At 39.2% G+C, this 12,571-nt stretch overlaps 1 protein-coding gene across 2 annotated transcripts in view; it reads right to left on the bottom strand.

The window, feature by feature from the left end:
- Window positions 1–3,977: 3,977 nt before the first annotated feature.
- The window catches only part of KLHL7 (kelch like family member 7), a 37,631-nt gene continuing 29,037 nt past the window's right edge, over window positions 3,978–12,571 (bottom strand). For both annotated transcript variants that reach the window (XM_034760616.1, XM_034760617.1), the window contains 4 exons: window positions 10,942–11,182; window positions 7,511–7,712; window positions 7,118–7,215; window positions 3,978–4,369 (listed from right to left, as the gene is read on the bottom strand). In XM_034760616.1, coding sequence (XP_034616507.1) covers window positions 4,086–4,369; window positions 7,118–7,215; window positions 7,511–7,712; window positions 10,942–11,182 — 825 coding nt within the window. In that variant the 3' untranslated portion in view covers window positions 3,978–4,085. The remainder of the gene's footprint in view (window positions 4,370–7,117; window positions 7,216–7,510; window positions 7,713–10,941; window positions 11,183–12,571) is intronic.

Below are 12,571 nucleotides of genomic sequence, written 5' to 3'. Positions count from 1 at the left end.
CAGAAACTTGCCAGGGCCTAAGTAGGGCATATGGATTTGTCACTACAATACTAAGTAACAAACAATTGTGTTTTTTTAAGTTTTTGGTGAGATAAGACAAGCATTAACACTTTACTGTTAGTACTGAAGAAAACATTTACTGAACAATGTTTACTGATCCACAAACTTCACTGAGGTATTCGTTTCATTTCCAACAGAAAGTTTCAAAGGGTGCTTCTGATACTTAACACAGAAGCCATACTTAAGGTTTATCAGTACATGTGCTTGATACACAGAATTATCTATGAAGAAAAGTTTTGTTGTACTCTCAGTAATGTTCAAATACTGATACCAATAATTCCGACAATGAACCAGGTTTAGCATACTCTAGACTACAAGCTAGATTACACAGCATGAGAAAACCCAAATAAACTCTAACAGATGAAGTACATAAGCAAGATCTTCATTACTTTACACTAGTTTAAGTCAATAAATTATAGAGATTGACTGATTAATAAGAGGTGGATTGATCTTCTAGAAAAGACAAAAAGGCTAAAACCAAAAGTACTGTATAGCAGTTCCAACAAAATGTCCAACTGAAGCTGCTTTTTAACTGTGCTACACGGCAGTCAAATTTGTTCAAATCCTTTCATTCTTTGTATTTATAAATTTGTCGGTAGTTTAAGAAAATTATCAACCTATCGAAAATAAAATTAGAGAAATGTGCTTTGGAATTTTACAAACATACTAGCAGTTATAAAAATCAGCCTGTTGAACCCAGAAAGTGTAGGATTTAATCCAGTCTATGAGAGTATATGTGATACTTTAGCCCCCAGAGATACTTGAAAGTTAGTGAGATCTGGAAGCTGGGATTTTACCAAATTTATATAGAACTTGGAGCAGAGCATCTTTTAGACATCCCATTTTCCTTTTGGCAGAGTATCCATTAAAAATGTAATTTTTTTTTAATTAAAGTCATTGCTATCTTGATAGTCTAGCAGGGATGGGTCTGAAAAGGATAGGAGGTTATAGAACTGATAAAATTAGGGTGAAAACTCATGAACTAACTGAACTAATGTGCACAGCAGTACAAACTTATGCATACAAGTCTGTAGTTTTTCAAAGTGGGAAAGTGTATACAGTATTGACTTTGATAAGTGTATGAGAGGTTAGCTGACAAGCATTAACACTTTAGCTTATTTGTCTTGTAAACTGAAGCATGGGGGAACTGGAAGATTATATTGTTGCCATGTTTACAGTGAAGTTTTTGATGATTTCGATACACTTACAGTACTGTATGCTTATAGTCCACAGATTTTTCAAAATCTTTTCCAACTTTATAAGTCTCTATAAAATTATTGTAAGGAATTTTACACAATCAATTCCAATAGGAAGAAAGTCAATATAACTATCTTATTGAATACTTTTCCACCCCAAATCTTCACAAATGGGTTGGCTTCCACAGTGCTTACTGCACATTTGAATGGGAAAACAGATTGGGAATTGATCCCAAGTGCCCAATCTGATAGTACAGAGCACTATTATTGTGAGGAATGAAATATGCAATCAAATGTCAAGATTCTGAGTTCTGTGATAATTTAGAGGTCTTTTTGTATAAGGCCCTCAAAGTGCCAAATCAAATATCTAGGCATCAATGTTTCTGTAATGTACATATGACCTAATATTTAAAATCAGTATACACTGAAATGATCATGAAGGTGAGGTATGAACAGCATGGGAATAAATCAGCCATAGTACAGACAGGCGCTGTGCAAGTTATCGGCACATCACTCCTAATCCATTATACCCCTTGTGTTGCAAGGCTGGATACTTACAGTTATATAAGTAGAATTGTAGTTGTGCAATGTGCATCAATGAGAAAGGGAACAGTATGAGCAAATTCATTTTTGCTTGTGACCCAAGCTATATTCACTCACCTTTGGTAGCAGGAGAATCTCTGTGTCTGAGGTGTAGAAATTTCATAAGAACGTAAGAATGGCCATACTGGGTCAGACCCAAGGTCCACCTAGCCCAGTAAACTGTCTTCCAACAGTGGCCAACGCCAGGTGCTTCAGAGGGAATGAACAGAACAGGTAATCATCAAGTGATCCATCCCCAGTTGCGCATTCCCAGCTTCTGGCAAACAAAGGCTAGGGACACCATCCCTGACCATCCCGGCTAATAGTCATTGATGGACCTATCCTTAAGACAATGTTTTAGTCATGAGTATTTTTAGTAAAAGTCATGGACAGGTCACGGGCAGTAAACAAAAATTCACAGCCCATGACCTGTCCATGACTTGTACCCCTAATTAAAACTTGGGCTGGGGGGCTGCAGGTGCTCAGGGTGGTCGTGGTCTGGGGGTGCCATGGGTGTTGGGGTGTGTGGCCCAGGACCCCTGCTGGTGCTGGGGGGTAGGCGGCGCCACGCAGACTGAGAGGGGAGGAAGAGAGGGGCGAACAGCCTGGGTCCCCTGCTGGTGCTGGGGGAGGGCAGTGTTGGCGGGGCTGGCAGACTCCCTACCCGGCTCTGCATGTCCCTGCAGCTCCCAATGGGGGAGGGAAGGCCACAGGGGCTCCCCATGCTGCCCCCACCACGAGCTCCGACTCTGCAGCTCCCATTGGCAGGGAACTGCAGCCAATGGGAGCTGCGGGGGCAGCACCTGCGAGTGCGGGCAGCGCGCAGAGCCCCCTGACCCTTCCACCTGCGAGCTGCAGGGATGTGTCAGTCGCTTCCAGGGAGCGCCCCCCAGATAAGCGTCACCCTGCACCCCAAGCTCTGCCCCAGCCCTGAGCCCTTTCCTACACCCAAACTGCCCCAGCAGCAGCCGGTGCGGCTGGCACAGGGGCTGCCTGATCTGCTTGGGCAGCTCTGGAGCTAGCTGCACCAGCCGCTGCAGAAGTCATGGAATTCATGATTTCCGTGATCTCTGTGACAGACACGTAGTCTTACCTATCCTCCATGAATTTATCTAGTTCTTTTTTCAACCCTGTTATAGTCTTGGCCTTCACAACATCCTCAACATCCACAGGTTGACTGTGTGTTGTGTGAAGAAATACCTCCTTTTGTTTAAACCCACTGCCTATTAATTTCATTTGGTGACCCCTAGTACTTGTGTTATGAGGAGTAAATAACATTTCCATATTTATTTTCTCCACATCCGATATAGACTATCATATCCCCCTTAGTCATCTTTTTTTCAGGCTGAAGAGTTCCAGGTCTTATTACTCTCTTCTCATATGGAAACTGTTCCATACCCCTAATCATTTTTGTTGCCTTTTCTGAACCTTTTCCAATTCCAATATATCTTTTTTGAGATGGGGTGACCACATCTGCACGAGTATTCAAGATATGGGTGAACCATGGCTTTATATAGAGGCAATATGATATTTTCTATCTTATTATCTATCCCTTTCTTAATGATTCCCAACATTTTATTAGCTTTTTTGACTGCTGCTGCACATTGAGTGGATGTTTTCAGAGAACTATCCATAATGACTCCAAGAGCTCTTTCTTGAGTGGTAACAGTCCACTTAGACCGCATCATTTTAGATGTATAGCTGAGATTATGTTTTCCAATGTGCATTACTTTGTATTTATCAACATTGAATTTCATCTGCCGTTTTATTGCCCAGCCACCCAGTTTTAGGAGATCCCTTTGTTACTCTTCACAGTCTGCTTTTCACTTAACTAAAGTAAAGTAAAGATGACTTCACTAAGTAACTTAACTAAGTAAAGTAAAGATGAGATGAGATTTAGGCTAAACTACATCAAATGCACTAACATTTTCTAAGTAACTGGATTGAGTGGTGTGTGGTGAGGGTGGAGGTGGTCTGTTTTTTGGCAAAGCCACCCAAAAAAAAAATATTTTCAAGAGAACTTGTCATGTGTTCTCAACTATGTTAGTGGAATCTTGAAATGCATCCCATCTTTTAAAACAAACTGTAAAAATTAAACTGGCACATACTGTATATACAAATGTGAGGACTGCATCTCAGTTTTTCAGATTATTCAGTTTAACAGGAATCAATAAAACACAGAAGCAAAGCACCAATGGCCATCTTTTCCAAGTCTCTGAAAAATGTCCTGACCTCTCCTTGAGGCCTTCATGTCTCTAATGTCTCTTCATTTGCTCCACAAGTATCAACAACACAGATTAAACAACTCGTCACTGGGAAAGCACGGACTTTGGAGTTGGCTACCCACTTGTCTGTTTCAGTATTATATTCAAGGATGTGCCCTAATCGGCCCACACCCTGAAAGCCAGCCAGGACATAGACTATAGAGCCCACAGCAGCACACTTCACTGTTACACCCTTCCATGGCATTGGTGACACCATCTTCCATTCATTCATCTTAATATCATAATATTCCACGTTGTCTAGGCCACCTTGAAATGAATCAAACAAGTAACAATTAACAGCAATATGAACACTGCCACCGCTTACATAAAAATCTCACAGAAAATGCCTTTGACTGATAGTAGTAGAAGGCTCTTTAATCTATCATACATCTTCTCCCTGTGGGAGTATTTATAGAACACGCATATTTGTGTAGCGTGTGCATAACCACACATGTGGGTAATGTTTGTGCTGCTGGAGTTCCAGTTGTGTAACATTTCCAATTATAAATTGCTATTTAATGATTCTTCATTAAAACTTTCACTCTGGGCTGAAACTTGACATCCAATTTTATTTTTTAAATTAAAATCAACCCCCTCCTCCCGTTTCTTAGAAGGCAACATGTTCTTTAATTGGGATTAGTTGTTTTTTCTTTCAAAAGAGGGAAGGGGACAGGGGAAGCGATGAAAAGCAGTTACAAGACCCCAAACATGAATGTATAGCATCTCATCCAAAAATCTTAAAAAGCACTTTACAAACAGTGCTTCACAACACTATCACCCACAAGGCAGAGAGGAGTATTGATTCCCAGTCCCAAATTCTAACTGTTTAGATACATGGGATTTTAAGAACACATTATGACCTGAAGAGATATGGAATCCATGACCGTGGCACTGTTATTATACCACAGTGACTACACTGAAAGGAAGTAATTAGTCAATCAGGCCAATTTTCACTGAACAAAAAGTCAACTGCAAAATACTATTTTGCAGTTTACTGGGTAAGTGGTGTATGTTTTCAAATTGGGTGTTCAACTAGTAGGCTCAAAGGGTGGAGTTTCTAACTCTGATTGTCTCATTGTGTGAACGTAAGATGCACCTACATATACCTCTTTGCACTGGAAACTACCCATTACGTTGGAATACCGTTAGTAAATATTTTGGGACAGTTTATAATTTGCCATTTAATTAGCATTAATCTGAAACAAAATATTCCAGTTGTTAGCATGAATAAGTAATAATAAGTTTAGCATCTGAGTAATTTTCATCTTCAAAGCACTTTAGAAACATTACCTAATTAACTTTCATCACTTCTGTGAGGTAGGTAAGTATTATTATTTCTGTTTTACAGGTGGGGGGACAAACAGAGGACAAGAGACTTGCCCAAGACTGCCCAGCAAATCCTATGTTACGTATTCAGGGCAGTCAAAACAAGTAGTTTCACCCTTTTTAATTATTGATTTGTAATAATCCTTTAGACTGTAAATTCCTCAGGGGAGTGACTGTATCTTTCTCTCAAGCACACCGTTGCCACTTCTCAAAAATATTTAATTAACAGTAATGAAGTTACCCTCTTGTCAAATGTTCTAGAATAGTTTCATTTAACAGTGGGAACAAACTTCCCCAAAGTAGTTACTACTGGCAGTTCCACCAGATCCAATTTCAAATAGGAACGTTTGGGAAGTATCTAGGATACAAGGAGGCAGGAAGAAGGGAGGCAACAGTGGAGGGAGGAGAGTATGTGTTTGCTGTCACCCCAAAAGCAAAGAAATGGAGATCAATATCATAAAAATGCAGTTTCTGACACTGCCAGTGTTCAAGAAGTGAAGCTACTAGAGAGCTTAGCAATTCTCCCAATCTAGCTGCAAGGGAAACCTTCCTCAGCTGGGAGGGAGGGAGGGGGGGAACAGAGTGCTGAACAAAACAAATAGGTAGGTTAATTATTCTTAATGACTCAGTAATTCCAACATACCGCTAGGAAAGGAATTGAAAACAAGGGAAGAGGGTTTGTTGAAGAAGCTGCCATCTTTCGCATATGATGCAATAATGAGGGCCCTTAATAGCCTGAGGTTGTTCAGATCCCAGAGCTCTTTTCACATAAGAGGGGTGCTTACCCTTGTATCCTGACTAAATTCCAATTTCAGCCTTTTAATAATACCTTTATGTGACTGCATGGTACCAGATTTCTACTAAGCATAAGGTAAAATTCTAAACGATAGGTTGACTGTATCCTAATTTCTGACCTAGATCAGATTTTACAGTGTGAGTATTCAAAAAAGGGAATACGATATAGATTCTGTTCTTATTTTGCATGATTGCCATGCTACCAAGCAATACATTCCAAAAATAGTAGAAGTAGCTTTATCAATAATTGTAGTGATTTGATGTATTAACAAAAAAAAACTAACAAGTGTTCTTCCAAGTTACAAAGTAGCATAATTCCAATTTTAACGTTCATGTTATCAAGATAACTCATCCACTAGTTTAGATGGAAGACTGCAAACCAGTCTTTTACTCATCTGCTCATAAGAGTCCTTCAGTTGCGTGAACATGACTGCAATGAACTTTCTCTGTCCAGTACTGATTAGCTGTTTGCTTCAACCTTCTTCCTCCCTCACAGTCTCTTTACCTTAGCTTCACTCCACACCTACCCCTCTAATCCTCTCCTGCCCCATCCTGATCCCTCCAGTTGATCCCCTCTTAAGTAAATCCACCGCTCCAACCCCCAAAATTGTGGAACTTGTATGCTGTTTACCACTATCACATTCTTCACTCTGCTAGTGTGTTTTATCTTTTCTCCCACCCTGTGTCTGTCTTGTCTATTTAGTTTGTAAGATCTTCAGGACAAGGAGAATCTGTTACTCTGTTTGCTCGCTCAGTGTCTAGCACAATGGGGCCCTATTCCTGGTTGGTCTTTAGGTATTACTGTAATAAAACATGATTATTAATCATTAATAACTTGTATGTATAAAGAACACAGTCAGAAACAATATTTTGAAGAGTTACAAAACTGAATACCTAAGCCATTTTGTCCACCCACAGCAAATATTTTGTCTTTTACAAACACCAGCCCATGATTCTTCCTGGCTTCTATCATTGGACACAGCTCAGTCCACCTGAAAAAAAGAAAAAAAATGAAGAGTTACTCACCTAGTTCTTGGTCATTTATTTACATTTCTTTCCCATCTTCTGGGATTGGGGAAAGGCAAGGTATGGAGGAGGAAAGCTACCTAAAGCACAGACCTCCAGTTTGCAGCCAGTCAGTCAAATATCTTGGATTCCTATTCACTATTCCTGTCCCTTCTTCAGTAATTGCACAATTCTTCCTGGTTGGCTATAGTTTAGCTATTTGAAAAGCGAGCAAGTCCACAAGAGCTACCAGTGACAAAGGGCGTTAGCATTGGTACATACGTTTCTGTTGCTGGATCATAAACTTCACAGGAATTCAGGACCCTTCCAGAAACATTGTTTCCCAAGCTTCCTCCACATACGTAAATCAGGCCATTTGCCTCCACCATCCCATGACTGCAACGCTGAGTCAGCATGCTGGGCTTTGTGTGCCAGCTTTCTGTTCTTGTATCATAGCATTCAAATAAATACAGAGCAGAATTTCCTTCAAGAAAACAAAGTAATATTTACTTTAGCGGTTGTATTTGAAAAGAAAAACCTAACAATACTGAGTTAATACTTCAATCATTAGTTAAAGGGGAAAGTGGTTTTCTATCCCGTTCCTCTCTACCCCACCCCCCTAAAAACTAGCTGGCCTTAAACCTGGGATAAGTTTTGATATCTGTACTTTAAAATTTAATGAAAGTCATTTGGATAGCTCAGGGCGGTGGATTAAAAAAAGAAATGAACAGAAACATGAGAGAGTACATTTACATGTAATTGATAAAATGATAGTTTATGTCAGCTTCATTATTTGAAATGTGCTGAACTCTTAAATGCCACAGTCAAATTGATAAAGACTTGTACATTGTCTTTGCACAAATTCATACAAATCAACAGGATTCACATGACAATACACGGCTTGATTAATTCACTTCATAACGCTGGTCACAATGTATTCTTTTTTGGAATGATGTGGTAGCTTACGTCCATGTGATTAGTGACCATTTAACTACAAAGCTACCATTTGATATCGTACTTCTTTTCTGGGGGTGGCAAGATGGCATGTGCCTCTCACTTTCTAAAGGTCCCGTATCAGTGCCCTTCCCTTGAAAGGCCCAATCCAGTTCCTTCTGAAGTCAATAGAAAGAGTCCTATTGATTACAACAGTAATTCAATGATACTTAAGCTGATGCTAAAGTGCTTGTCTGAATCAAGGCCCAACTGAAGAAGGTTGGATATGGTTTCCTCTAGCTACTCTGTCATTTTAACTCTTCATTCCATCAGATATCATCACTCGACTGAAGGCAAGGTATTTCCCCCTCCTCTCTACCTCCAGGACTGAGCATGCTACTTCTGCAGAACTCCCAACCCTTGCCTGCCTTGGGAGATACGGATTCAAACCCTTGGAACCCCATGTGGCAGAGCATTACATTTTCACTAGGCCATCAGGCCTGCATAGACTTCTATGAAACATGCATGTATATTGTACATATTATCATCCGACTAGCCAAGCTGCACATTAACTAACTATGAAACAGGCTGTGTCACACTTTAGTTCCATTTAGCAGGGACAACATGGGATAATAAACAATCATAAAGCTAAACTACACACAGAATGGAGCATATTCTTCCTTTATATAAATACACACACATTAACGCTAATGGGAATTGTGCAAGTTAGCATTAACAGGAATGGCCATAGAACTTTATTTTAAAAAATCCGAAATATAACATCAGTTCTGAATACATTTTCAATACAATATAAAGGAATCTCTCTTTTTGTCCAAATAAAATAAAGAGTTCCATCACTTGCAACAGCTAACAAAAATTTTCAAGTTAAAACTAAAATGCACTCCCACCAAAGCAATAAGGGGGAAAGAGGCCATATTAGCCAAAGTATAGTCTACAGTGAATAAACAGAAATCAGCCAGTGAAATCCTCAACCTGGATTAAATTGGTACCATGTTTTTCAGACTCTTATCATAGCCAATCCAACAACACACAATAAGTTACTGACTTGTCGAGGAGTTTATTGAAAAATCTGTAATTTACAACTAAGTATTATAGGAAGATTAGGGAAAAAAAACTTTAGACATAAGACAGGTAAAAATGTTACTTATTCACTTTGATCTTAAACAGGATGGTAAAAGTTTGTCACAGTTTGAATAAAAATATTCTTCTGGACAATTGGCCAATGTTTGTCAAAGATTCTAAAATACACTGCCAAGATTAATTCTAATAGAATAGTAAGAGGAGAACTAAATATCTTAAACATTTATAGTGATAAAAGGAGAACTATACATCTTATTTAACTGAAAACACATAAATCCTAGAACAGTTTCCTATTACAGGTGTATTAACTTCACGAGATGCTGGGCAAAAGAGCCTATGCAGTCAAAGTTTCGGACACACTACCTTCATGGACTGTTGTTTTGGACAGAGAAGGCTAGGCCTTACTCAGGTCTGAATATCACAGCATGAGATGAGTAAATGATTTGAAAGAGGGAAAACAGTTATTTCATATGTACAACGCTAGATGGCAGCAATGAACTGTTGCCTTATCAATTGCAAAGTCAAACCTGATGAAGTATTTTAAAATCAAATGCTATCTAAATATCACAACTTCTTATCAAGGTAGTAATATTTCAGTGTTAAACAACCATTAGCATCAGTGCTTATCTTCTACTTGCTTTATTCTGCAGCAAGGCAGAACTCAAAATGACTTGCTCTGAATTGTACTGTCACAGCATTAGATATGTTGGCAGACTGCAGAGCTTTTAGCTCTCACAGCAATAATCTGTGAGATTCTACATACATTACATTGCAGCAATTGGTCTGATGAAGACCTTACTTACATCAGTGTAAATTAGGCATAAGACAATTGAAATAAATTGAGCTAATACTAAAGTGTGAAATCAGAACCAAGGCACTTGTCTTGGCAATAGTTTTATCTTCCTCTGTGGTTTACGGGATCTTTTTCACTGTTACACAGTCAAAAATCTGTTTCTGAAGGAGAAAGTTAACTTCAGTTAATGAGGCAGAAACTAACAGAGAACGAGAGAAAAACAAACCAGCAAGAAGCAACTTTTTTCAACAAATAATCCCCTAAAATTGGGGGATAGGAAATCTTTCTTTCCATGAACAGTTAAGTAGGGTTTTCCCTCCAGTACAAATGGATAGCTTTTGAAAATACCATATAGTTACATTAAATGGCATTATTAAGATAGCTGATATTTGGGCTTCATATTTATTAGGCCCATTATAGTAAGACTATTAACAGAAATCTTATTCACATTAGCTACCCAAATGCAATGTCTTGGTACTGCATTAGCTGTGACAAAAAATCTTGGGCTACATTCTGCTATTACTGAATCAAAAGTCAGTGGAATTATCTGGGAGTTACACCAGTAAACAGAGAACAGAATTTGACCCCCAAAATGTATTTGCTTGCAGCTAATTTACTCCAGGCAGTTGTAGTAATTTCTTTATGATACAGATAAAAGATAGACTGTTCATTTTTACTCAGTAAAATAGCATCTAAAAATGCAATACAAATTGATAAAACCTCTCAGCATCTGGAAAAGAGAGACCTAATATTGAACAGAAGAACTTTATAGTCTAGTATTAAGCAACATGTACAGATTCTATTCAAACAAGGAAGTAATGGAACTAAAAAGCATTTAATGTATTTTGGGGTTTTTTTTTTTAAAAAAAAAAAGATGGTCTCTTACCCACTTCTGAACCACCAGATGTATAAATTTTGCCCTCCGCAGCACAGGCTGCAAGGCTATCTCGAGGCGTTGGAGGTCCCAGTTTGGAATACCAGCTATCCTTCACCACATTGTAGCAGTCCATTCGCTTTATAGGGAAGAGTTGGGAGCCACCCAAAATATAAACTACATTGTCCCAGAAGACACAAGCTGCATCTCTGCGCTTTTCAAAGGGACATCGGATGTCTGTCCAGCTGTAATCCTGCATTATAAAGAACAGGTAATGACTACCTGGAGTGAGAGTTTTCAAACAAATATTTTCACAGAGATTTTAGACATGATCAGTTTTAAGTTTCCTTTTCAAAACAAAACACCAGTACTGTGAATTGAAGAACACTCCTCAGGCATATACGTTTTGAAAAATTCTCTTAGACACACAAGCAGTTAGTTGCAACGAACCATAGCAGTACCAATTTCTATTTTCTTATTCCTTTTGTGCACCCAAAACAGCTTCCTGAGAACTGAGAATTTAATAAAAGCACAAAAAGTACAAAAGAAGATTTGATCTCCTACTAACATCATGTCAGAAACTATATATGCTGTCCATAAAATGATTAAAGCTGTTTATTTTATGGGACTGGAAGAAGAGATATCTGATATAGAGAAAGAACACATTACTACAGAATAAAAATATGCCCAGTTTTACAAAAGAGTGTTAAAAATTTGCATCTCACATAGAGCTCTAATTGCTGACAGCTAGGAGCTTGTTTACAGTTTTTAGCAACACGTTATACATAGCTATTCACAGTGGATAGCACTAATAAAAACTGATAATGCTGCTGGCAGAAATGTTAGCAGCCACCCTGTCAGGGATCTGAGCTCTAACAGACTGCAAGAAGAAACAAGTACCAAACATGGGTGGTAATGAGCGGGGGACCTTCGCTGGGGAAGTCCTAGAAACGTCCAACCAAGGAGCTGACCGCACACTGTGATGGCATATAGTACAAGAGGCAGCTTTTAAACAGCTACATCTCAGATCGTTCAGAGCTTTAAAAAATTTTCACCAACAGCTTGAATTGCACCTAATGGTGCACAGGGAGCCAGTGAAGAGATCTGAGCACAGGGATTACATGTGCATCACCCTACTCCATTTGGGTGGAGGGTGGCTGCTTTCTGCACTATCTAAAGTTGTTGGGTGGTCTTCAAGATAACTGTAAGTACATGTATTTCAAGGAGATAGCATGAATGATACTTGGTCAGACATGGAGAAAGAAATATTACCAATATCTGGACTCAATGTAAAGATAACAGAGCTAAGTAAAATCAATATACTGATGACTGCAGCCCAAAACAGCTTGCAATCTGCCTTAGAAGCATCACACACATCAAGAAGGGTTGACAAGATGCATGCAGACCTTGGTGATAATGAGCAATGGGCTAATATTAATTCTTGGGCCTATGTGACAGGCTGGCTGGCCCCTTATGGGGAGTCAGGCTTAGCCTTGCCTGTGATGGATCAGTTCTCCCCCAGGTGGATCAGGTGGCTGAATTCAGTTTCAGACCCACCTGGGAAGGCATCAGAGGAATTCCATAAATGGCTGGGAGCATTCAGCTGGTGAGAAGAGCTGCAAGAGGAAAGTTCTGTCCTGTG

This window comes from Trachemys scripta, chromosome 2, assembly GCF_013100865.1.
Source record: "Trachemys scripta elegans isolate TJP31775 chromosome 2, CAS_Tse_1.0, whole genome shotgun sequence".
Lineage (NCBI taxonomy): Eukaryota > Metazoa > Chordata > Testudines > Emydidae > Trachemys > Trachemys scripta.
The sequence above is the reverse complement of the archived record's forward strand: the minus strand, read 5'-3'. Positions and strand labels throughout refer to the sequence as shown.